Here is a 23,515-nt window from a genome sequence, read left to right as displayed (position 1 = left end):
TTAATTCCCAACCCTATTTTCTGGGGGTTGTGAGAAGGTTGTATAGCCACGTGGTGCAACAATTGTGCCATAATTCCCAGTTATCTACCACACTCCAAACAAAAAAAGGACTCTTATAGAGTATAGACTATAAACACAAACAAAGAGTAGTATATATCAAAGCATAAAGCTCAACGTTTGTTAGGGCGTAACACGTTTTCCTGGAAAACTATTTTTCTTTATTTTTAATTTTACATTGTTTGGTTTGCAGAGGAGTGTAAAACATTTTTCCTAGGAGTAAAATTGTTCTCCTAATGATGGAAAACCATTTTCCTTTCAAACGAAGGAAAAACTGTTTTCCTTCATTTTACTTATCTCTCTTGCAAACTCCCCTCGCTACCTCCTTACTTTCCTTTTCATTTTCCTTTCGTTTCATCATTTTTCTTACATGGAACCAAACAACGGAAAACTAACTTTGGAATTGTGTTTTTCATTGTAAATTTTTTCCCATGAAAATCATTTTACACTGAAAATGTTTTATACCCAACCAAACGAAGCCTTAGTCCAAAATTGAAATTACACATAAAACTCAAGTGGAGGATAAGAAAGATCAATAATTTACCAAGCTGGACATCGTAAATCAGCATACTACTTTTACATGACAACATCAAAATCAGGCAAAATAGGCATTAGGCAAACAATTAAAGCATGAAAACCTAAAGGCTGAATCTTGAATAGTATATTCAAGGGAGTTGAACAGCAGATCATAGTAATCTAGCAAACCCATAATCCAAATTTAGAGCATCAAACCCAAAACCACTTTTCTGATTAGTTGAGCGATACTAACATATCGTTTCGATTTTATCTAATTAAGGGTAGTATAACTAATGGGAATTTTTTATTTAAATGAAGCAAGGAAATGAACTTAGTACTCGGAATAAGAAGGGAACGAACCTGGCTAACGAAGTTGTAAATGGTTGCTGGCAACTGGGTAACTTGAGAGTATAAATTCTTGATGATACAGAAAAACTCGAATTTGAGACATGCTTATTTCTAATCAAATTTTGAAAAAGGTTATTCAGGGAATGATTCGAGACCGGACGAGGTCGTGCGTTGTCCAAAAATACCTTTACAAGCTAAAATTATGAGGGGCGTTTGGTTCATCTGATTCTTGTATGATGTATGGGTTTAGAATGAGCTAGCAAATCCATATCTACTGTTTGTTTACAAAATATTAAAGTTTGCAGACTAACCACAGTTTGAACTTCACATTCAAAGAATAATATGCCTTGTTTTCGGACATAGAAATGTGAATGAGAGTAGATTGAGTATAGGGAGAGAGAATAAGCTTTTGTGTAATATTTCTGAATGAATGAATCTTACATCATGAGTTTATTTATACTGTCTAAAACATCTCCTCTTATTACAAGCTAGAGAAACAGAAAGTTGTTATAACAACTTTAACAAACTTTCTAACAAACAAAGCTGAGCTATAATATTGAAGTTGGGCTGATTTTTATGTAGCTTGGCCTGATCTGTAGTTTGCTGCTGAATTGGGCCTGATGCTGAAGGTGAGTGAACACCAACACCCCCCCTCAAGCTAGGAGGTGGCAAAGTAGACATGCCTATCTTGAAAAGAAGGTAGTTATGTTGTGGAGAGGAGAGAGCTTTAGTAAACACATCTGCCAATTGTTGTGCAGTAGGTTAATAAGTGAGTTCAATTAAACCTTCCAAAACTTTCTCCCTTTTAAAGTGACAATCAAGCTCTATATGCTTTGTCCTTTCATGGAAAACAGGATTCTTGCCAATATGAATGACACTTTGATTATCACAGTTTAAGACAATAGGCTTAAGAGTATTGACATGAAGATCAGCAAGTAATCTGACCATCTAGGTGATTTCTGAGGTAGTGGCAGCCATTGCTCTATATTCAGCTTCACTAGAAGACTTGGAAATAGTGCCTTGCTTTTTGGATTTCCAAGAAACTGGAGAGTTGCCTAGTAACAATACATAGCCCGTGACAGATCTCCTGGTGTTGGGACAAGATCCCCAATCAGAATCAGAGTAAGCCTGGAGGATGAGAGTGTTAGTAGCTTGTAAAAGAATGCCTTGACCACTAATGTGAGCTATGTATCTGAGAACATGAATGAGAGCTTGCAAGTGAGGCAGCCCTGACTTATGCATGAACTGACTCAGTGTTTTTGCAGCAAAAGAAATACCAGGCCTGGTGTGGGTTAGGAAGTTTAGTTTGCCCACTAAACATCTATACTGGACTGGATCGGTGAATTCTCCTTCATCAGTGAGAAGTTTCTCATTGATAGGTAAAGGAGTTTTAGCAGACCTTGAAACATCCAAGCAACAATCTTCAAGTAACTCCTTAGTGAACTTCTTTTGGGTTAAAATGATACCTCCATGAAGGTGAGTGACCTCAATGCCCAAAAAATAATTTAAGATCCCCAAGTCCTTAATACTGAATACAAGATTCAAGTGAGACTTGAGATGTTTAATAGTAGGAAGATGAGGGCCTGTTAATATGATATCATCCACATATATGGTTGCAATGGTGAGATGGGGAGTAAGCAAATCAGCTTGCAATCTAGCAAACCATTGCCTAGATGCTTACTTGAGACCATAGAGGGATCTCTTAAGTCTGCAGACACGATTATATGGATTGTGGTAACCTTCAGGGGCTTTCATATAGACTTCTTCCTCTAGTGTACCATGGAGGAAGTAGGGGTGCTTATCGAGCGAGCCGAGCCCGAATAGCACTGGGCTCGGCTCGAGCTCGTTTATAATTTCCCAGGCTCGGCTCGGCTCGTGAGCTCGCCGAGCTTGGGAGAGCCGAGCTCGAGCTCGGCTCGTGATGGAAATTTGGGGCTCGAGCTCGGCTCGCGAGCTCGTTTAGGCTCGGCTCGCGAGCCTCGTTTAGGCTCGACTAATGAGCTCGGCTTGGCTCGAAGTAGGTGAGCTTGTTCACTCACCCATCATATGCTTTTATAACTTGATTTCCCTCTTAGCATTGCTAAGATTTCAATGTGGGACTTCATGGTTTGTTAAAGAAAAACAAACTCACTATCCCCATTTCAATGTGGAACTTTATGTTTTGTTTAAGATAAACAAACTCATTCTACATATGCTTATATAACTTGGAATCCCTCTTAGCATTGCTAAAATTTCAATTGGGACTCCATGTTTTGTTAAGAAAACAAACTCATTATACCCTTGTTTTGTTTACATATGCTTTTATAACTTGGAATCCCTCCTAGCATTGTTAAAATTTCAATGTGGGACTCCATGTTTTGCTAAAGAAAAAATTATCAAATATTTTAATGATTAAATAATCAACTATTTAAAATTATACTTCATTCCCTCTATGAAGAAAATAAAGTATAGTTTTTGTTTCCCAACCAAGGAGATACAAAATTAAACTTTAAGTTGAAGTAAGGAATAGTAGCTATTTATAAAGAAAATAAGGTTGATCCTTGTTTTCTTAACCAATGTGGGACTTTAGTGCCTAGTGGAGTAGAGGTGAAGTTGGATCACAAATTAAAATATATAATTTGTAATCTAATTAAATATAAATTAGTATTAAATTTTTTAATATAAATATTTTTTAATATAAAATATTTTTTTAATAAGAATATTTTTTTAATATAAAATAATAAACGAGCTGCTCACGAGCTTTACGAGCCGAGCTTTGCCTAGCTCGGCTCGGCTCGTTTAAGTCTCGAGCCGAGCCCGAGCTCGAGCCGAGCTTTGACCGAGCTTTGACCGAGCCGAGCCCGAGCTGCTCGCGAGCTTGTCAGGCTCATTATCACCCCTAGGAGGAAGGCATTATTTATGTCAAGTTGATGGATATGCCAATTTCTTGAAGCTGCAACAACAAGCAAGCATCTAACAGTAGGCCTGGCAAAAGCTGACCCAACCCGATAACCCGACCTGAAAATAGCGGGTTTGGGTTGAGGTTTTCAACCTGATTAGTTAAATGGGTCGACCTGAACCCGACCTGAAAGTTAAATGGGTCAGGTTCAGGTCGAATTTTTTGACCTGACCATGACCCGCCTGACCCGAATTCTCGAACTAAAAAAAAAATATTGGTGTTTGCCACTTTGCGCAGCCCAAAAGATTTCCCAGCCCAAAAAATTTCCCGAGCCCAATAACTAAATTTCTAACACTTTCTTTCTCTCTCTCAGTCTCCTAACTCCTAACCCTAAAAGATTCCCCAGCCCCTTTCTTTCTCAACTCTCACTCTCTCTCTTAGTCTCTCTCTCTCTCTCCTAACCCTAATTTCTAACGCCTCTCTCTCTCTCTCATAGTGAAATCTCTCAGTCTTTCACTCTCTCTCTCAGTCTTCTTCGATGCTCTTCTTCAACATTTGATGTTCTTCGTCTCGCAAAGTCGCAATAAGTCTCTCAATTTCGTCTTGAAAAGTCGCAATTTCGTTGCTCTTCTTCAAGGTATTCTTCTTTTGTCAATTTTTTTTTTCTTATTTTGTCCTTTATTTTCTTATTCTCATTTATTTTCTTTCGTTTTTTTTTTTGCTATTTTCTGTTATTTATGTGATTTTCGTATTTTGACCCTTTTTTTTCGTATTTTGTCATTTATTTTCTGTTATTTATGTGATTTTCATATTTTGTCTTCCGTTTTTTTCGTATTTTGTCATTTATTTTTCTATGTTATTTTCTGTTTAGTATACTGTTTTTTTTTTTGTTTAATTTTCTATTTTTTTTGTTTAATGTTCTATTTTTTTCCTATTTAATGTTCTGCATGTCATTTAATTTCTGTTTAATTTTTTTATGCTATTTTTCTGTTTCATGTTATTTTTCTATATTATTTTCTATTTTTCCTACCAATTAGTATTAATGTTCTTTTTTTTGTTTAATTTTCTATTTTTATGTTTAATTCTCTGTTTTATGTTCTGTTATTCATTTTCTGTTTAATTTTTCTATGCTGTTTTTCCAGTTTAATGTTATTTATTTTCTGTTTAATTTTTTTATGCTATTTTTCCTACCAATTAGTATTAATGTTCTGTTTATTTTCCTTTTTTCTCATCAGAGGCAGAGGACGAGATTGACTCCACTCCTACAAATGCTGTGAAACCTCAACAATGTTTGTTTGCAGTTGTGGACTTGTGGTTGTATAAGTCTAAAACATTAAGGATACATTAATGTTGTTTTATGTTATAAAACTTTGTTAAATTGGTTTGTAATATTGCCAAGTATTAATTTGGTTAGCTAGAACTTGGTAGAAGTACTTGATATTGCCAAGTATAAACTTGGTTAGCTAATAGCCTAATACTTTGATGAAATTTCAAGGCCCAATTATGAACTATGCAATTGTTTTGAAAAAAAAATCAGGTTATATGGGTCGGGTCAACCTGAAAAAACTGGGTTAAATAGGTTCAGGTTGACCCATTTACAACCCGTTTAAAAAAAATTCAGGTCAAACAGATCAGGTCAGGTTGACCTGATAATTTTCATATCAGGTTAGGGTTGATGATATTGACCCGAAAATTAAAATAGATCAGGTTCAGGTTGGGGGGTTTTCAACCCGTTTTTACTTGACCCGAACACGAACCCGACCCAACCCGACCTGATTGACAGGCCTATCTAACAGTAACCATTTTTACTATTGGTGAAAATGTTTCAGCATAGTCTATTCCATACTTCTGTGTAAAACACTTGGCTGCCAGCCTTGCCTTTAATCTTTTCAAAGTACCATCATCCTTCAATTCCTTCAATTTAACCTTGAACACCCATTTGCACCCAATAGCCTTTTTGCCTTTTAGTAGAGGAACAAGTTCCTAGGTACCAGTGTTTTCTAGAGCAGTGAGTTCTTTTTGCATAGCCTGAACACAACCATCATCTTGAGAAGCTTCTAGGTAGCTTGTAGGTTCAACTAAAGAGCATGTTATACTGATGAGAGCTTTACTTGATTGAGGGAGATGATCATAAAGGACAATGTTACACCAATGAGAAGTAAGTTGTTGTGCAGCACAAACATAAGAATCAAGGTATTTGGGTGTGTATTTAGGTCTTGTAGAAATTCTGGGTGGTGGAGGAGAGGTGGGAGTAGGATCAGTAGAAACAGTAGTAGATGATGTAGAAGGAATATGATGTGAAATAGAAGGAGAAAAAAGAGAAGAAGATGAAGTTAGTGAAGTAGAGATTACGAAAGGATTAGGGATATCAAGAAAATCTTCCATGTCAAAGGTAGTGTGAGCAGGTAGGAAAATAGGTGGAGAAATAGGTTTGGAAGAAGGATCAAAGGTATGATAAGAAGGTGTAGAAGAGAAGTGATATGGAAGATGTTTCTCATGATATATGATATCCCTAGAAGTGATAAATTTATGATTTTCTAAATCATATACTCCCTCCATCTTTTATTAGTTTACCCCTTTCTTTGGGGCACATTTGCCGAGATACTAATTTGAACCTTAATATCTCTAATTTTCGATAAGCAAAAATTACAAAAAGTTGATATTTGGATAATGCACATTGAGACGAATCCAAGAAGTAAGATCTCACATGACTATATTTTTCCTTAAATACAAATTGCAAAAGATAGTCAAAGTCATGTATGTGAATAGTGTCAAAAGTCAAAAGGGGTAAACTAATAAAACACGGAGGGAGTACCTTGTAAGCCTTTTGCCCTGAAGGATAGCCTAAAAAAATACAAGGTATGGCTCTAGGTTCAAATTTTGATCAGTGTGTTTTGATTGTGGAAACATAACATAGGCAACCAAAGACTTTTAAATGGTTGAGAGAAGGTATATGACCATGTAAAAGCTCATAAGGGGAGTGAAAATGAACATTGCTGAGAGGCATTCTATTTATGAGATGTGTTGCACAAAGTAAACATTCTCCCCAAAATCTTGTAGAAACTCTTGACCTAAAAAACAAAGCTCTTGCTGTTTCTGAAAGATGTTTGTGTTTTCTCTCCACAACACCATTTTGTTGTGGGGAGTCAGTACAACTTCTTTGATGTAGGATGCCTTTAACTCTGTAAAGCTGCAAGATATTTCCCTCAGTCACATAGCTCTTTAGCATTGTCAGTCTTTATGCAAAGAGCATGAGCATTAAACTGTGTTTCAATGACAGCAAGAAGCATGGAAAGAATGTTAACATAATCACTCTTTTGTTTCATTAAAAACACCCAAGTATGTCTTGTAAAATCATTTACAATAGTGAGAAACATGTTATAACCATCACGAGTTTTAGCCTTATAAGGCCCCCATACATCAACATGTAACAATTCAAATGGTTTAACAATTGTAGAAGAAGAAGTTTTAGGAAAAGAAACTCTAGGTTGTCTAGCTCTTGGACAAATTTAACAAATAGTATCACAAGCAACATTGTTTGTATAACAACTGTTAATAAAGTGGAGTTTATTGAAAAGCATATGCCCTAATTCAAGTGCCATAACTTGGCATCTTCAAGGGTTGTTGTACATGCTGCACCATCTTGAATATTACTCAGGTTAGACTTATCTTCCACTGCATACAAACCAGAGTGTAGTTCACCAAGAACTTGGGAAGGATTCATGTTGGGACCCTGAATTATGCATTTATTGTGAGAAAAAACAACTTCACATGATAAGTTTTTGCGTAATTTGTGTGTGAATATAAGATTAAACTTAAATCCTGGGACATGGAGAACATTGTTAAGTTTAATGCCATTATCAAAAAAATTGTGCCAATATTCTCTACTATTGTTGTCTTGCCATCAGCTATAGTAACAGTATTAGGAGTGGCTGTAAAGGGTGAATAGTTGCAAAGAGTTCTAAATTAGAACAAATCTGGTTACTAGCACCACTGCCAACAATCCATTTTGAATGAGAGCAAGAGAGTAAGCAAGTACCAGCTACATGAGCACTTGCACCTTGTAATTCATGAGTGGTTGGGTATTGTTTCTGAACTTCAGATGTTTGTTTATTGATGAGCTGAAGTAAATGATTGTATTGACTGATAGAGATAGGAGCATCTTCTTCATCATCAATACTTTCCATTTCAGGATCACCATGAGCAACAACAGCTACTCTTTTCCCTTTACTTTTACCTTTATAACCCTTTCCTGAACCATATCCTGGTGGAAATCCATGTACCCTATAGCATTTTCCTTTAGTATGTCCTGCCATATGACCAAAGTCACAAGAAAAGCCTCCTGTAGAAGAAAAACTTTTATTGTTTGCTGAGAGTTTATGTGCGTTTTAGGCTTGATTTCTTTCTCTCTGATCATATGTTGTGAAAGCCATATGTCCCATGCTCTCAGAGGTTAATGCACTAGCTTGTCTCTGTTTCTCTTCTTGACTAAGTAGCATGTAAGCCAGTTGAACGTTTGGAAGTGGTTGCATCATTAAAAGATTACTTCTAACATTGTTGTATTTGTTATCAATTTTCATCATCAATAGTTGTATCAGCCTCTCTTCTTGTTGTTGTTTTAAAATCTTCCTGGTGATTCCACATGTGCAACCAGTACATCTACAAATGGGAATAGGATTTGCAACACTTAATTCATCCCAAATATTCTTAATCTGAGTGAAGAATTCAGCAATTGAATCAGATGGATCTTGAGTGAGATCATGAAGATTTTGTTGTAAAGAATACAGTTGAGGACCTGAACTTTGAGAGAATCTTTCTTCTAAATCTTGCCAAATCTCTCTTGCAGTAGTACAATATATTACACTTCTTGCTATACTAGTGTCAAGAGACCTCAAAATGTATGAGATTATAACATTGTTACATCTCTCCGAAGCACTGTAACATCTGTCAGTTTCAGGTGGCTTTTCTAATCCATCAACAAATGCCATTTTATTCTTAGCAGAAAGAGCAATAATCATGCTCCTCTTCCATTCTCCATATCCTACTCCATTGAAATGTTCAGATACAAGGGGAACAATAGGATTTTTAGAGGGATATATGAAGTAAATGCTAGTTGAATCTTGTGTAGGAGGTAAAGAAGAAGAGGTTGCTTGAATTGCTTTCAGGAATGTCAGCCATTTTCAACTTGAAATGAAGAATTAACAGAAACAATTTCAAGAAATTTTGAACAATCTACCACAAAAATGATCAATTAAATGATCAATCAAGAAATGATTATCAAGTCAATACCACTTGATTATCTAGAATCAATTAACTATCAAGTCAACACCACTTGATTTCCAGAATCGACAGAGTTTTCAAGTCAATACCACTTGAAATAAAAATTTTGACAAACAATTTCAAGTCAATACCACTTGAAATTTCAAGAACTGATTCAAGCTAACTAGAACTTGATCAAAGAAGAAAGGATTCGCCAGATTATGAAGAAAATTCAAAAGAAAACAGAGAATGATGATAAGAACAAACCTAAGATTGTGAAAGTTTGTATGATAACATCCGGATGAATTTCTACTCAAAATCTGAAGCGAAATCAAAGAATTTATGCGAATTTTGCTCTGATACCGTATTGAAGTTTGCAAACTAATCACAGTTTGAACTTCACATTCAAAGAATAATCTGCCTTATTTTCAGACATAGAAATGTGAATGAAAGTAGATTGAATATATAGAGAGAAAGAATAAGCTTTTGTGTAATAATTCTGAATGAATGAATCTTATATCATGAGGAGTTTATTTATACTGATCTAAAACATATCCTCTTATTACAAGCTAGAGAAACAGAAAGTTGTTATAACAACTTTAACAAACTTTCTAACAAACAAAAGTTGAGCTGTAATATTGAAGTTGGGCTGATCTTTATGTAGCTTGGGCTTGATCTGTAGCTTGCTGCTGGCTTGGGCTTGATCTGTAGCTTGCTGCTGACTTGGGCCTGATGCTGAAGGTGAGTGAACACCAACACAAAATTAATAGATTCAAAACCAATACCTCAAATCCATAAGGTATGGGGTTTAGAAACACAAGGGGAGGTGGATATGGCTCATACCAATACCTCAAGGTATCAAATAGAAAATTTTTCATTCCCAAATAAAACCAAACACATGGTATTAGGTATCAAGTTCCAAACCTGTGCCACCTTGGTTTCATTCTTGATTCCAAATTCATACCACTATATGAACCAAAGGCCCCATGATTAGGGTGAGTTTATCCATCACCGTCAATCCAAACTTTAGATTGTGCCACGTCAACTATCAACTCGTTTTAATTCGTGACTCTTTTTGTTATTTTTATTATATTTATTTAATATTAGATATATACTAATGTCATGAGAAAATATATTTCGAATATATAATAATACCTAATAATAAATAATTTTAAAAAAAGGTCAAACAACCTCCTAACAACTTATCACCGTTGGAGTGTAAATATATACAAATAAAAAATCGATTTTTTCACCAAATACCCCCGGTAAATCACGAAATTTACCATATACCATCAATGTTTCAGATTATCACCATGTACCCCTGAGTTTTCAAAAATGTGTACCATATATCCTTTTTCTAACGGACGTTAAGTCACCGTTAGCTTTATTTATGATATTGCCATTATTAACCCCTAACACTAAAATACTAAATCCAAATCTAAATCCTAATCCCTAACCCACCCCCACCCCCTCCCCCTTCCCTCCCCTCTTCCCTCCACCGCCGCAACCCCCTTCCCCCTCTCTCCTGCCAGCCCAGCCCCATCCACTCCGTCGCATCCCCTACCCCTACCTCCTCCCCCCGGCCAGCTCATCCCCCACCCTGCCTCCTCCCCTCTGCCAGCCCGGCCCCCACCCCTCCCTGATGCAAAATGCCAGCATCACGATTTCTCTCTCCAGCGAGCTGAAGTAACCCCCATCCCCCCTTCGAATTACCCCCTCTCATGCTCAGCGTCTCTCTCATTCTCGCGCCTCTCTGGTTTCAGATCTCTCGCTTGATTTCCGAAAATTCAAGGAGGGGATAATTCGAAGGGGGGCTGCGAAATTCATCTATTAACTTCAAATGAGGGTTGCGGAAATTCGAGGGGGTGGGGGTGAGGGCTGTCGGGGTTAGGGGGAGACGGGGGATGCGAGGGAGGATGGGGGTAGGGGGATTCGGAGGGGAGGGGTGGATGGGGAAATCGGCGGGGAGGGGCTAGGGAAATCGACAAGAAGGGGCTGGGGGTTGCAGCGGTGGAGTGGAGTGGAGGGAGGGGAGGGGAGGGGAGGGGTGGGGGCTGGGGTGGGGGGAAGGGGGAGGTGGTGGAGGCTGGCAGGGGGGTTAGGGTTAGGGGTGGGGTTAGGGTTTAGGGATTAGGAGTTTAGGGTTATGGGTTAATATTTACAATATCGTAATTAAAGCTAATAGTGACTTAATATCCGTTAGAAAAAGGGTAGATTGTGCACAGTTTTGAAAACTCAGGGGTATATGGTGAATATCTGAAACATTGAGGGTATATGGTGAATTTTGTGATTTGTCGGGGGTATTTGGTGAAAAAATTGAATAAAAATACACAAGCTTGCAACAAGTTGGTGTGAAATTGGGCAGCAACAATGTGTTGACTGTTTCTTGGGAGTTTTTGTCATAGTTTGTAAACTTACCCTCTCCAAGAATTTAATTCTTTATTGCAAGTCTTGGAAGGAACCTCGGTGCAAGACTCCACTCCCATACTATGGAAAATCTCAACCTTGTTTATCCGTCAGATTTTCTTCTAGTCTAGAGAGTAGAGACTATGCCACATAAGATTTTTTCATTAACTTTTTTATTGTTCAAACTCACAAAATTTACTCTAGCTTTTAGTTTATTTCTCAGACTCGTGAAAAAAAAGTTCCATATAGTATTGGCATAGCGCAATTTAATTGGACAAGAAAAGTAATTGTTTGGTGGTACAATATAACTCATGTAAAGCATAGAGTCTTGATTTTCAAGAATTTCTCAAGACTTAAGTAAAGTCTTGGGCACATTATTGTGTAACACTCTCAAAATATTAAAAAAATCTCTAGCTAAGACTCCCTTCTAAGAGTTCCAATAATCATATAACCTTTAATTTTTATTTTGAATTTCTCTATGTTATACTATGTGTTTCTTCATTTTTTATATTGTAATTCAATTTTTTTAATATTTCACACGATCCCCTTGAATTTCCCTTTGTTTAATGCACAATGTGCCCACATTAACTAGACACCATTATTTTTGTTAGTTTTTGTTATCTGGTGAAACTAGTTTTAACTTATACATAGTACTTTTGGAGGGAATATTTATAAGTTAAATTAGTTTCACTATATTGCAAAAAGTAAACAAAATTAATGGCGTCTATTTAGTAGTGCAGGCATTGTAAATTTTAATAAATAAGCTTCAAAATATTTTGTGAATCTTTAAAAAGGTTGAAGTAAAGTGTAGAAACTATTATATACCATTCCTAACTATTATATGCAAGCAAATTTCCTCCCCATTTCCACTCTCTCGGACTTAGATAAAATTTGCAATAATTTTCTTTGGAGAGAAAAGGAGGGGAAGAATTGTTTGCACTGGCTCCATTTGGTTGGATGTAAAATATTTTCAATGTAATCTCATGTAAAACATTTTGGAAAAATTGTTTAAAAAAGCTTTTTGTGTGATCTTCTCGAAATAAGGCAAACTTTTGATTAACCCTGAGCAAGCTAACTTTGTATCATCATTAGGTTTTATTAAGTTTAATGACGGTTTACCAGATTGACCGGTAATTAAACTTGTTAAATTTATATTTGACTTTACCCAAACCCCTTTCCTCTCTCCTTAGGCATCATTTGCTTCTGGGCTCTTCTATCAAAATCACCACCACTGCCTCTCTCTCTTCCTCCTATACCGTACCTGCATACCCTGCCACCACCACGTACTGCAACCCTTGATGCACTAAAGGAGGAATATCATGTTTTCAGCTATCACAAGCGAGAGTTAGTCTTGCGTGGTCTACAATAATATTATTGTGGATCAAAACCACTTATTTACCATAGTGTCCCCTTTTTTCATATACTAACCTTATATAGTTACTATCTATCATAGTGATCGTTTTTTTTAATATAGTCACTTTTTCTTACATTGTTTATCATGATAATTTTTTTACTTTGTGATATAGTAACTTTTTTTTCCACATAGTCAGACTTCACAATCTATATCTACTCATATTTTATATTTATTTATTTTTATATAATGACTCTTTTTTTCATAAATCAAGTGAATTAGCATCAGGTCCAGTAATTACTATCAAGTCCATATAAATTATCACTATCATCTTGAATCAATATCATCAATCATCCTCATCATCATCATCCATCATGGTTCGAGTTGCTGCATGGTGGAATCAACCACCCAACCACTGTCGCTTCCAAACATCATCACAAAATCCACCCAAAGCTCCACCTTAAACTTAGGATTTCTCTCTTTCTCGCATCTTTCTCTCTCCTATAGTAGCACCACCCATACAAAGCGTGGATGGTGGACTAGAGACCACTTTCCTCTACGTGGTCCTACTCCAAAATGCATAATCTTGAATATCAAACGCAATTCGAAGAAAAGAAAATATAAAAAAATGGTATAACCTCCAAAAATTCATTTTGTAAAAGAACATAAGCATATAAGACTTAAGAAACAAAAAAAAATTATAATTTTTTTTTTAAAATCACAAAAATGAATAAAAACATACAAAAGAACATCAAGGTACCAAACAAAGAACATCATACTAATTATAAAATAACATAAGCATATAAGACTTGAAATACAAAATATTAAAAAAAAATCACAACAAAATGAAAATAAACATAAAAAGAACATGAAAATATCAAATAAAGAACACCATAAAAAGAATTACAGAACATATGCATATGTAAATATGTAATTCAGAAACAAAAAATGCTTGATATGCATTCTTCAACAAAGGACTAAAAAAACAAGTAATGAAAATGACAGGCAGAGAAGTGGAAAAATAAAACAAAAAAATTGAAAGCTATAAAGTCTTATATGCTTATGTTCTTTTACAATAATATGGTGTTCTTTGTTTTATACCTTAATGTTCTTTTCATGCTTATTTTTATGTTTATGAATTTATAATAGTCTTTTGTTTCTCGAGTATTATATACACATGTTCTTCTTGTAATTTATATGGTGTTTAATCTCCAACTATAAAGGAACATGAGTACTAAAAAAGAACATGAATTTCAATATCAAGAATTGTATAATTTTCATTCACATAAAAAATAGGTAATCATAATTTTTTTAAAGAACATACTTTCTAGGTAAAAAAAAATATACTTGAAAAAAAAACATAGTATAATGGTAAAGAACATATATTTTAGGTAAAAAAATCAAGTATTTTAAAAATTTTTTTGTTGTTATTCATAAAAGAACATTTGTGAGTAGTTGTGAGTGGTGTGACATCGAAAATATTTATAGTAAAAATATTTACCCATTTAAATTAATTAAAAAACATATTTTCTAGATAATAAAACAAATATTTGATAATTGGAATACTATGCACATGCTGTGATGTAGCTTAGGATATTATTATTATTATTATTATTATTATTATTATTATTATTATTATTATTATTATTATTATTATTATTATTATTATTATTATTATTAATTGAAAGCCCTTCCACCTGATGTGGGAGATGATAAGATAACTTTCAAGATTTTTAAACCGATGCATGTACATGCCGGCATAATTTAAGGAATTTGTTTAGTTTTAGCGGCAAAACCACCTACAAATCATGCATGTACATCGCGTTTTGTTCTTCATTTTATGCGTTTTGCATAGAGAGCATGATGCTCTAGGTGGTCTTTGGACCACCTACAAATTCGCGGACTTAGTTGCTCATTTATTAGCAAAAAAGAATTTAGCTTTGAATGATAGAAAAATTTCTCAGGTACCCCTAAGGTTTGGCGTAATTCCCAAATTACCCCTCACATTTGAAAAATTCCTCAGATACTCCTAAGATTTGTGTTTTTATTCAAAATACCCTTACTCTTGACGGAACCCTAACGTCGTTAGCGTTTTCTTTCTTTCTCTTCAGTTTTCTCTCTTTCCTCCCACCATTCTCCATTGATGATACTCCAAGTTTTCTCTCTCCTCCCACCATCCTCCATTTGTGACATTCTAAACCTCGGAATTTTCTTTCTCCTCCCACCATCCCCCATTATTATTTTTCTTGAATTTTCGAGTAGTTTGTTAAATTAAAAAAATAAAATCAGATTCAGTTTGATAAATTAATTCAAAAATCATCTTCCCCCGCAGCTCTCTTTTGTCCTCCCCCTGCTTCCATTTTCGCTGAACACTGATCTCGCCGGAGATTCTTCTTCTTCCGTGCCGTTTCTGCGTTGGTGTCGCTGGTCCCACCTCTTCTCTTACCGTTGTTGCAGCTACCGCCGGAGCTGTGCGTGCTACTCGAATTCTCCCTCATCTATTCGCGTGTGTTTGTCGTCGGTGTTGTTGTGTCTACCATTGATGGTGATGCTACATTATGTTCTCCCTAGGGATGGCAATATCCAGTGGATATCCAGTAACCTGCTCCATCCTGTTTAAATAAAATGGTGAAAACCGTAATAAACGGATGAAGAGTGGGTGACGGGTGAACCGGGTGACGGATCCGGGTGACCATTTCTCACCCACCACCCGATCCACCACCCGGTTAAGAACATGGCCCATTATCCATCCGTTTAATAATTTTTTGTTCAAACTCCTATTTTTGAAACTCATATTGTTGTCGAGACTTTATTATTGTGAAGACGACTTCCTAAAACTTGTATGGTGCGACATCACCTTTTCTTTATGCCAAAAACATCAGCGTATTTATTTATGATTTCGGAAAGTGTAGGTGGAAATTGGGTACATTATTTTTTTAATAGTTATAATCTAAATTTGATATTTAGACTTTTCACCCGTTAATCACCCGACCCACCCGAATCACCCGGTTATGATGGATGGATGGATTTCGGGTGATGGGTAAAGCGAGTGATAGATGAATGGATGAGAGTCAATCTAACCGGGTGATGGATGCGGGTGATGGCTCACCCGACCCAAATCCCACCCGTTGCCATCCCTAGTTCTCCCTTTCCCCTGCTGATGCATTGGTGGTGCTGCCACCTCTAGTGGTGGTCGTGTGTTGGAGGTTCGCACAAAGTATATCGAATCATCAAAAAATTGATGGACGAAGAATCGATGGACGAAGGCAGATGAAGATCAGGAGGAGGGAGAATGGCATGGAGGTGGGAGGAGATCACAGAGAGCACTTGAAGGTTTCGAGGTTCATCAATGGAGGATGGTAGGAGGAAAGAGAGAAAACTAAAGAGAGAGAGAGAGAAAAAAAAAAGTTAACGGTGTTACGGTTTCGTCAAGAGTAAGAGTATTTTGAGTACAAATACAAACCTCAAGGGTATTTGAGGAATTCCCCAAATACGAGGGGTAATTTAAGAATTACAACAAACTTCAGGGGTACTTGAGGAATTTTCCCTTGAATGATCTGGTTGTCTGTGAGAAAATAATGATACGACTTACCCTAATGAGGGTGCCTGGGCTCATATATATATATAATATCAATATATAAGTATAATGACGAGGATATCCTTAATATCCTCTATTACACCTTCTCAATCTGTGCAGGGTATATCTGACTATGGTCTCTGGCTTCGCCCCTCTAAAACCATGTCCATCATGATTGCATATTCTGATGCTGATTGGGGCAGGTTGTCCGGATAGTTGTCGTTATACCACTGGTTATGCCATCTTTCTTGGTGGTAGCCTTATCTCCTGGCGTATTAACCTATAAAACAGGTTGTCATTAGGTCAAATTTTAGAAAATACGCTTAAAAGTTTAGCTTACTGTAGAATAATCCAAAGAATCACTTGTTTTGCGAAGTTAGCCTAAAGGTTAGCTTATTTAAAATAATTTTTTCAAATATTTTACAATGGAAAATTCAAATACAAAGCTAATTTTCCTTTGTTTAGTTCAATGTAAAAAAAATTATGGAAAAGAGAAAAATGGAAAGGGAAGGGAGAGGATGGATAAAAGGAGAGTAAAAGGTTGCTAAGAAAGAGGGACGAAAATGTGTTTTCCCTTCTTTTTTAAAGGAAAATGATTTACACCTAGAGCTCCCTTGATGGAAAGCTTGTTTACACCCTTTACCAAACCAAACAACGGAAAATGAGCGAAAAATGAAAACTCATTTTCATGGAAAATATTTTACACCCTACCAAACGCATCCTTAATCTCAAAGGAGTGTACCTTCCTTCCTAAAGATAAGAGTGGTTTGGGCATTCCGAGAACATAGAGCCCTCAATACATACCTTATGGCTAAGCTATGTTGGCAAATGTGTCAAGGCCTTTCAAACTTGGCCCAAGATTGCATAAAATCTAAGTATATTAAGAACCAACACATTACTAATAGTTTGGTAACGGCTCTCAAATATGGCAAAGATAGGCAAAGGTTGGGCTCTTCTTAAACTAGCTATTAATGGAACCTAGGTGATGGGACGGTAGCCTCCTTTTGGCATGATAATTGGTTGGGAAGTGGGGATTTGAGAGATTTGATAGAAGGGTCCCTAACTAAACAGGATAACATGGCTACGGTGCGAGATGTTTGAAATAACGGGGAGTGGGATGGTAGTGATATTTCCATTATGCTCCCGGAGGACATTCATGAAAGGCTTAGAAGCCTGGTATGGAGTCCATCGCAGGACTCAGACCCCCTACTCCTCTTTTACCCAATAAAATATTTTTTCCTTGACCAAAGCATTCAATGCCGTAATAGGGGATAGGGGGAGGGATTGTCATGATTTTTCTTGGATTTGGAAAGGTTGCTACCCTCCAAAGCTGAAGTTTTTCATATGGCTAAGTTGGCTAGATCAATTACCCACCCAAAATATGTTATACATTAGAAAATTATTAGTAGCCCTATTTGTACTATGGATGGTAATGAATTAGAAGATGTTCTTCATGTGCTTAGGATTGCAACCTTGTGCGCGAAATTTGGGGCCATATGCAGATTCAACATAACCCTCCTCGGGGTACTCGCGAGAACTGGTTGTATAAAAACCTTCGTAATACTGGCTTGTTTAAAGGCACCCAATGGCTTCTGTTCTTTCCCTTCATGTGTCTTGAAATATGGATCGCCAGAAATAAGAAATTGTTTGAAACTACCCCCACTCCATCACCGGAACACCTTCGTAAAAGAGCCTTTTTTCTTTCAGCGGAATTTAACTCCTCCGCTCATCAAAAATCTCCGACCGCCCCTAACTTGTCCCTGTATAATCCAAGTATCATTCCTCCCCAGTGTGTTGTGATCAGTGTAGATGCATCCTTTGTCGGGTGCGTTGAACATGCGGGCATTAGTGGATGGCTTAGAGACTCTAGAAAAGATTGGGTCCTGAAATTTCAGAAAAATGTTGTTATTTTTCAGATATGTTGATGGCTGAATTGTTTGGCATCATCGAGGGACTTTCCCTAGCAGAACATGAATTCTATGATTTTGTAACTATACTTTCAGACAATTCGAAAGCTATTGAATTAATTGCGCAAGATATAATCCGTAATGATGCTTATTGTAATATGTTGAAAAAATATAGGGCATGCAAACAAGAGTTCAAGGAAGTCAAGTGCGCACACTTGAGGCGTGACAAGAACAAAATAGCAAACTACCTTACTTGAGAGAGTAAGAGGCACCTGCCTTGCTTAAATGTTGTTAGGATGATTCCCCAAACCCCTAATGTTTGTATGAACCTTTTATTGTCGAATTGTTGTAGGCTTTTAGGCCAAAACTCGGTTTAATTTTATGCTATGCTATGCCACTTTTCACAAAAAAAAAAATGTAGAAACTGATGAAGTACAACAATGCAAGGTTATACTTTTTTTGTGCTCTTAAACCTCGTCTCTTCTCAAAGGAAACAAAAGCCTTTCACCTTCACTTAAAATCAGGTTCACATTTTGCCAAAGAAAAACACGAAGATCTTCTCAAAGAAACATGTCCTGTTCTTCTCTCTGGGCTTCAGCGAGATTCTGGCTTCTAATTTACAGCAAAGAACACATCTAATTTATGATTACCAGTTATTGTTGCAAGCTAATTGTTTTTTTGGCAACTGTAAAACATATTGTTCTCACTTCTCACCAACCTTTTAATGCATTATCCCAATCCAAACATTACCGTGAAGAAATGAATGTTCAACTATAGCAACTGAAAATGGAGGATAGTGTCTCCTCTAAAGAAAAAGAGGATAGTGACAAATTGTCATGACATGAACATCTTTTTTTAGATTAGTAGATGGTCAATAATTCATGAAATCAATAGACCACAATGTCTACTACTCAGGATAACATTTCATCGTCACATCCAGTATCATTACAATTATCATAGAACCATAGCTCTAACCCACCAAAATTTACCCCAATACTGTTCAGCAAGTGCTGTTCCCCCACCAAAATACTGTTCTACCGCTGCCTCCACAAGCTTCATTAACTAGTATCAGACTTGTCAAGAGCTGCACAGAACAAGTCGGGTCAAATAGCATACATATGAAGATTACTTAGGAGATCAAATTTCTAATTATAAATCGAAGATAAAATGTTAAAAGAGGATTCTGAGTTGAGAGACATCAGAGAGAAAAAAACACATCAATGTGCTGTCACATCCAGTACTAATCCCCGCCCCCTTCTCCAAAATAAGAAAGCAAGAACCCAATTTCCAAAAGGTAAGAAGTGGAAATGCAGAACCAGGCTCTCGTCAATTAGACATATATTAGAGTGTTTCCTGGTAAAATTAAATTAAATCAGAGGTTACTATTTTCAATCTTCAAGAGAAGTTGATTTTCAGCTCTTAGTATCTTTATTTCCAAACCAAGTCAAAAAGTCACCTCTCATGTAATATGGCTTGTGTTCTTAGGGCCATATAGCAAGAATCCAACCATTGTCCTTAGACCACTTAAATAGAAAAGTTTTTCCCCCAAGCCATTTATTGAAATTCTACAAGAGTCAAGTTCTTTTCAATTGAAAGCATAAACAATAGTATATATAATTCTTGATTCCACCCAATCAAATGGAGACATAAAGCAAATCAGGTAATGGAAAAATAAAATGGTTTTAGAAACTGAGTGAAAACTATACTCCCAAGTCCCAAGTCCAAAACTCGTATTCTTAAAGCAAGGAAAGAACATACAATATTCCCTTTGCTTGCAAGTTATGGAAGAGAGGGTTATCATAGAAGCAATTTTACTCTACTCAAGGTTCAAACAAGTACATTGCGATAAACTAATACTACTAGGATTTTCACCATGACTTTGTTTACCAGGATAGAAGATTTGGGATAACCACACAAACCAATAGGATAATTCTGCATAGGATGACCTCTTATACAAGGTAAAAATAGGCTTGTAGCATGGTAACCAAATGAGAGGGATCGTCTAATGCTCTAAAACACAAGCTACTATACTATGATCCACTGTTCGTATCCAATACTGCATATGAACTACTTAAGAATGCATACTCTCTTGACAATCAAGTCTGGACAACACCACACATACATATAATATATACTTCCTCCGTTTCTAAATAAGTGCAACATTTCCCATTTTAGGAATTGTCATAACAAGTGCACCATAGCTCAAAATGGAAAGTTTTTTCCTTTTATTTACAGAAATGCCATTACTTAATTCCCTCAACCACTTAATTAATCTATCAACTACCAACCTAAAAACCATTAATTAATCAACCTACCCACCCTCATCTCAGTCACCCATCTCTCTCTCTCTCTCCACAACTCAACCCACCCTCTCCATCTCCTCAATTCAACCAACCAACCCCACACCACAACACCACCAACCCGACGCCACCACCAAAACACCACCAACCCGATGCAAACCACCAAAACACCACCAACCCGACACCACCACCAAAACACCACCAACCCGACGCCACCAACCGGCACCACCACCATCCTCAATACCACGGGTTCTTCGTGTGTGAAATTGGCATCTGGGTTCTTCGTGCAATTCGAACCCGACGCCACCAAGGGCAGCTCATTTGACAGGTTCTTGGGGTTCGAATTGGCATCTGGGTTGCTTACTTTGGGGGATTTTAAGAGTTTATTGACTGATTCGTGTGTGAAATTGGAGGAAAATTATTTGGTTTTTCTAGGTTTGAGATCTAAGAAGAATTATGTTTTCCGGGTAATTGATAGTGGTCCGTGTGTTGCTGCAATGGTGGTGATGGGGAGAGACGTAAAATGCCGGTGGTGGTGGTGGTTGATGCGTTCGGTTGAAAAGATGGTTTCAGGGGTGGTTTAGAAGGGGATGAGGGTTGGTTTAGGGGGTGGTTTTCCGGTGGTGGTGGCGGTGGTCGGTGGTGGCGGTGTGGTGGGTGACAGGTGACAGGTGGTGGGGCTGAAAGTTGTTGGGTAATTAGTTTAGTGTTTTATTAAGTTGCCTAATCTCTCTTTTAAGTGTGGTCCCCAACTTTCTCTCTCTAGATGCCTTAGATGCCTTGGTTTGTGTGCCACTTCTCTATGTTGCACTTATTTAGAAACGGAGGAAGTAGTTGGTAGCAAGTTTCAAACGGCTTGACTGAAACAATAAAACACTTGAAGAGACAGACAAAAGGGAGAAAAAAAAATTCAAACGTGTATGTTTGCTGTATAAAATGCCCTAAATTGCAGATAGTACGCAGATACAGGAGCAGAAGTCCTCTGAGTGCATGAGTATGAGCAAGGTAGGATAGGGTGGGAACTTACTGTTGTAGTTCAAGAGCTTCTCAATCAAGTCGACATGGGTCATGAGCATTCTCCTGCAACAATAGCGGACCAACCCCAATGCATCAAGGGCATCCCTGTGCAAAAGCATTCTACGTCAGCAAGCATTTTTATTGAAACCAACACTCTGTCGCCTGTATTAATGCATAACTATGAAATGTAGCCTATTTGGCCGCTTTCTATCATGCAGGTCTTGTGAAAGAAAGCAGAAAGCTAATACAAAGCCACAGACAGTCAGACATCAACCCTCAATTGGTTTAATCCACAAGATTATACGAACTGTATACCAATGACCAGATCTCTAAGCTTCTCCCATTCCAGTACCAAGGTAAACTCTTCCTACTAGACAGTCCTTAATGAATAACAGAAGACTCAAGCACAAATATCCATAAGCACGCAAATATCCTATGTACCAACAAAATAAGCGTCACCACCAGATTCCCCACTCCGTACATTAGCAGCTAAAAGTAAACACACAAGCAAATATATAAAGACCAAAATGGAGATATAAGCAAATCGAATGTATGCACAACCGCACAAGTCATGGATTAATTATTCGTTATTTTACTTCAGACACAATTCCTCTAGTTAAGCAGCTTCTGTCTCTAACATCTGGAATCAGCTCTTGTTAGTAGTAAAATCTGAGTCTGCACTTCAGCCATATTTTTATGAGGTTCTTAACTTCTAATGCCAATCTCATTTGTTTGTCCAAACTTTTCACAATTAGGTTGCATTTCACCAAAGTAACATTAAAACAGCTGAAATTCCTGATGGACCACGAATCCCAGCAATTTTCAGGCTTCATTAGGACAAAAACAGCTGGTTTTTTTTTTGAAAGCAGAAACATTTCCATGAAAAGGGAAACCTCAAGTACCATTAGTCCCCGTGCTTCATAGCATTTCACAAACCAATCCGAATTAGAGAATCAAAGAGTTGGAATACAATAGGGTTCAAAATTCCAGCTTAGACTCATATTATCCCAGAACCCCTCTAAAGGAAAAAAGCATAAATATCGATTCTTTGACGCACATAACTTCCAACAACACAAAACCAAAAAGTTCAGTTAACCCAACAAAAAACCTCAGCCACGCTCAACAATTACATAACATGAATAAATAATTTCAAACCACAACCACAATTACCCAACAAAAATTGCACAAAATTCTATCAAAAAAATCCAAACCAAATTATTACTTCTATTTACAAACTAATTATTAAGTATGAGTAGACCAATGAGAAAAGAAGTAAAGTACCCTTCAGTGTAATCAGCTTGAAGAAGGTCAAGATAAGTGTCCCATTTATTTCCGATCACCTGAAACCGTAAGTTAACCATTAAAAAGTTAATTAAAATCTTAATCAACTAGGGTTTAGCAAAAACCCTAAATCAATAATTTGGTGGCCGATAAAAACCCTAGAAAAGAAGGGATTAAAAAACCACGCAAACATAGAGAGAAAGATGTTACCTTGCCGCAGGTGAAGCAACGAACTGGAATAATCATGTTTGCTTCTCAATTCGCTGCTCTTTGTACACTCTCTCTGTTTTTATCTCTCGTTTCTTTTGTTCTCAGCTCAAGTTAAAGGCACTATATTACGGCTCCCGGGGAACGAGGGCTTTGACTCATTTATACTGTGATGCGTGTGTTAATGTACCAAAATTATATAATTAGCAAAAAGTTGTAACTTTAAAAATTTATTTCATTACTAAATAATGACATTTCTTTCTAACTATTAAAATACAAATTACATAATGGTCTGTTTGGATTTAAGCATCTATATGTATATCTATATTTATCTCTATTATATAAGGGAAGGGGAGCTATGGTGTCCTCTTTTGAACTGACTATTTTGCCCCCCCCCTCCCTTTCTAAATT

General features: G+C 36.8%; 3 protein-coding genes across 3 annotated transcripts; all 3 read right to left on the bottom strand.

Moving 5' to 3' along the window:
- Positions 1–1,869: 1,869 nt before the first annotated feature.
- LOC109133592 (uncharacterized mitochondrial protein AtMg00810-like) lies at positions 1,870–6,184 on the bottom strand. The gene is made up of 2 exons (XM_019247112.1): positions 5,791–6,184; positions 1,870–2,504 (listed from the first exon to the last, which is right to left on the bottom strand). The coding sequence occupies exons 1-2, from the start codon at positions 6,182–6,184 to the stop codon at positions 1,870–1,872; spliced, it is 1,029 nt and encodes a 342-aa protein (XP_019102657.1).
- Positions 6,185–8,187: 2,003 nt separating this feature from the next.
- LOC104908824 (uncharacterized) lies at positions 8,188–8,787 on the bottom strand. Its single transcript, XM_010697985.1, has one exon. It carries the CDS (start codon positions 8,785–8,787, stop codon positions 8,188–8,190), a length of 600 nt encoding a protein of 199 aa, XP_010696287.1.
- Positions 8,788–19,136: 10,349 nt separating this feature from the next.
- LOC104908813 (DNA-directed RNA polymerases I, II, and III subunit RPABC5) lies at positions 19,137–23,265 on the bottom strand. Its single transcript, XM_010697971.4, has 4 exons — positions 23,108–23,265; positions 22,898–22,956; positions 21,627–21,721; positions 19,137–19,383 (listed from the first exon to the last, which is right to left on the bottom strand). The coding sequence occupies exons 1-4, from the start codon at positions 23,141–23,143 to the stop codon at positions 19,358–19,360; spliced, it is 216 nt and encodes a 71-aa protein (XP_010696273.1). The 5' UTR covers positions 23,144–23,265; the 3' UTR covers positions 19,137–19,357.
- Between the last annotated feature and the right edge of the window lie 250 nt (positions 23,266–23,515).

This window comes from Beta vulgaris, chromosome 7 (genome assembly GCF_026745355.1).
Source record: "Beta vulgaris subsp. vulgaris cultivar EL10 chromosome 7, EL10.2, whole genome shotgun sequence".
NCBI classification, from domain to species: Eukaryota; Viridiplantae; Streptophyta; class Magnoliopsida; order Caryophyllales; family Amaranthaceae; genus Beta; species Beta vulgaris.
This window is presented reverse-complemented; position numbering and strand designations above follow the sequence as displayed.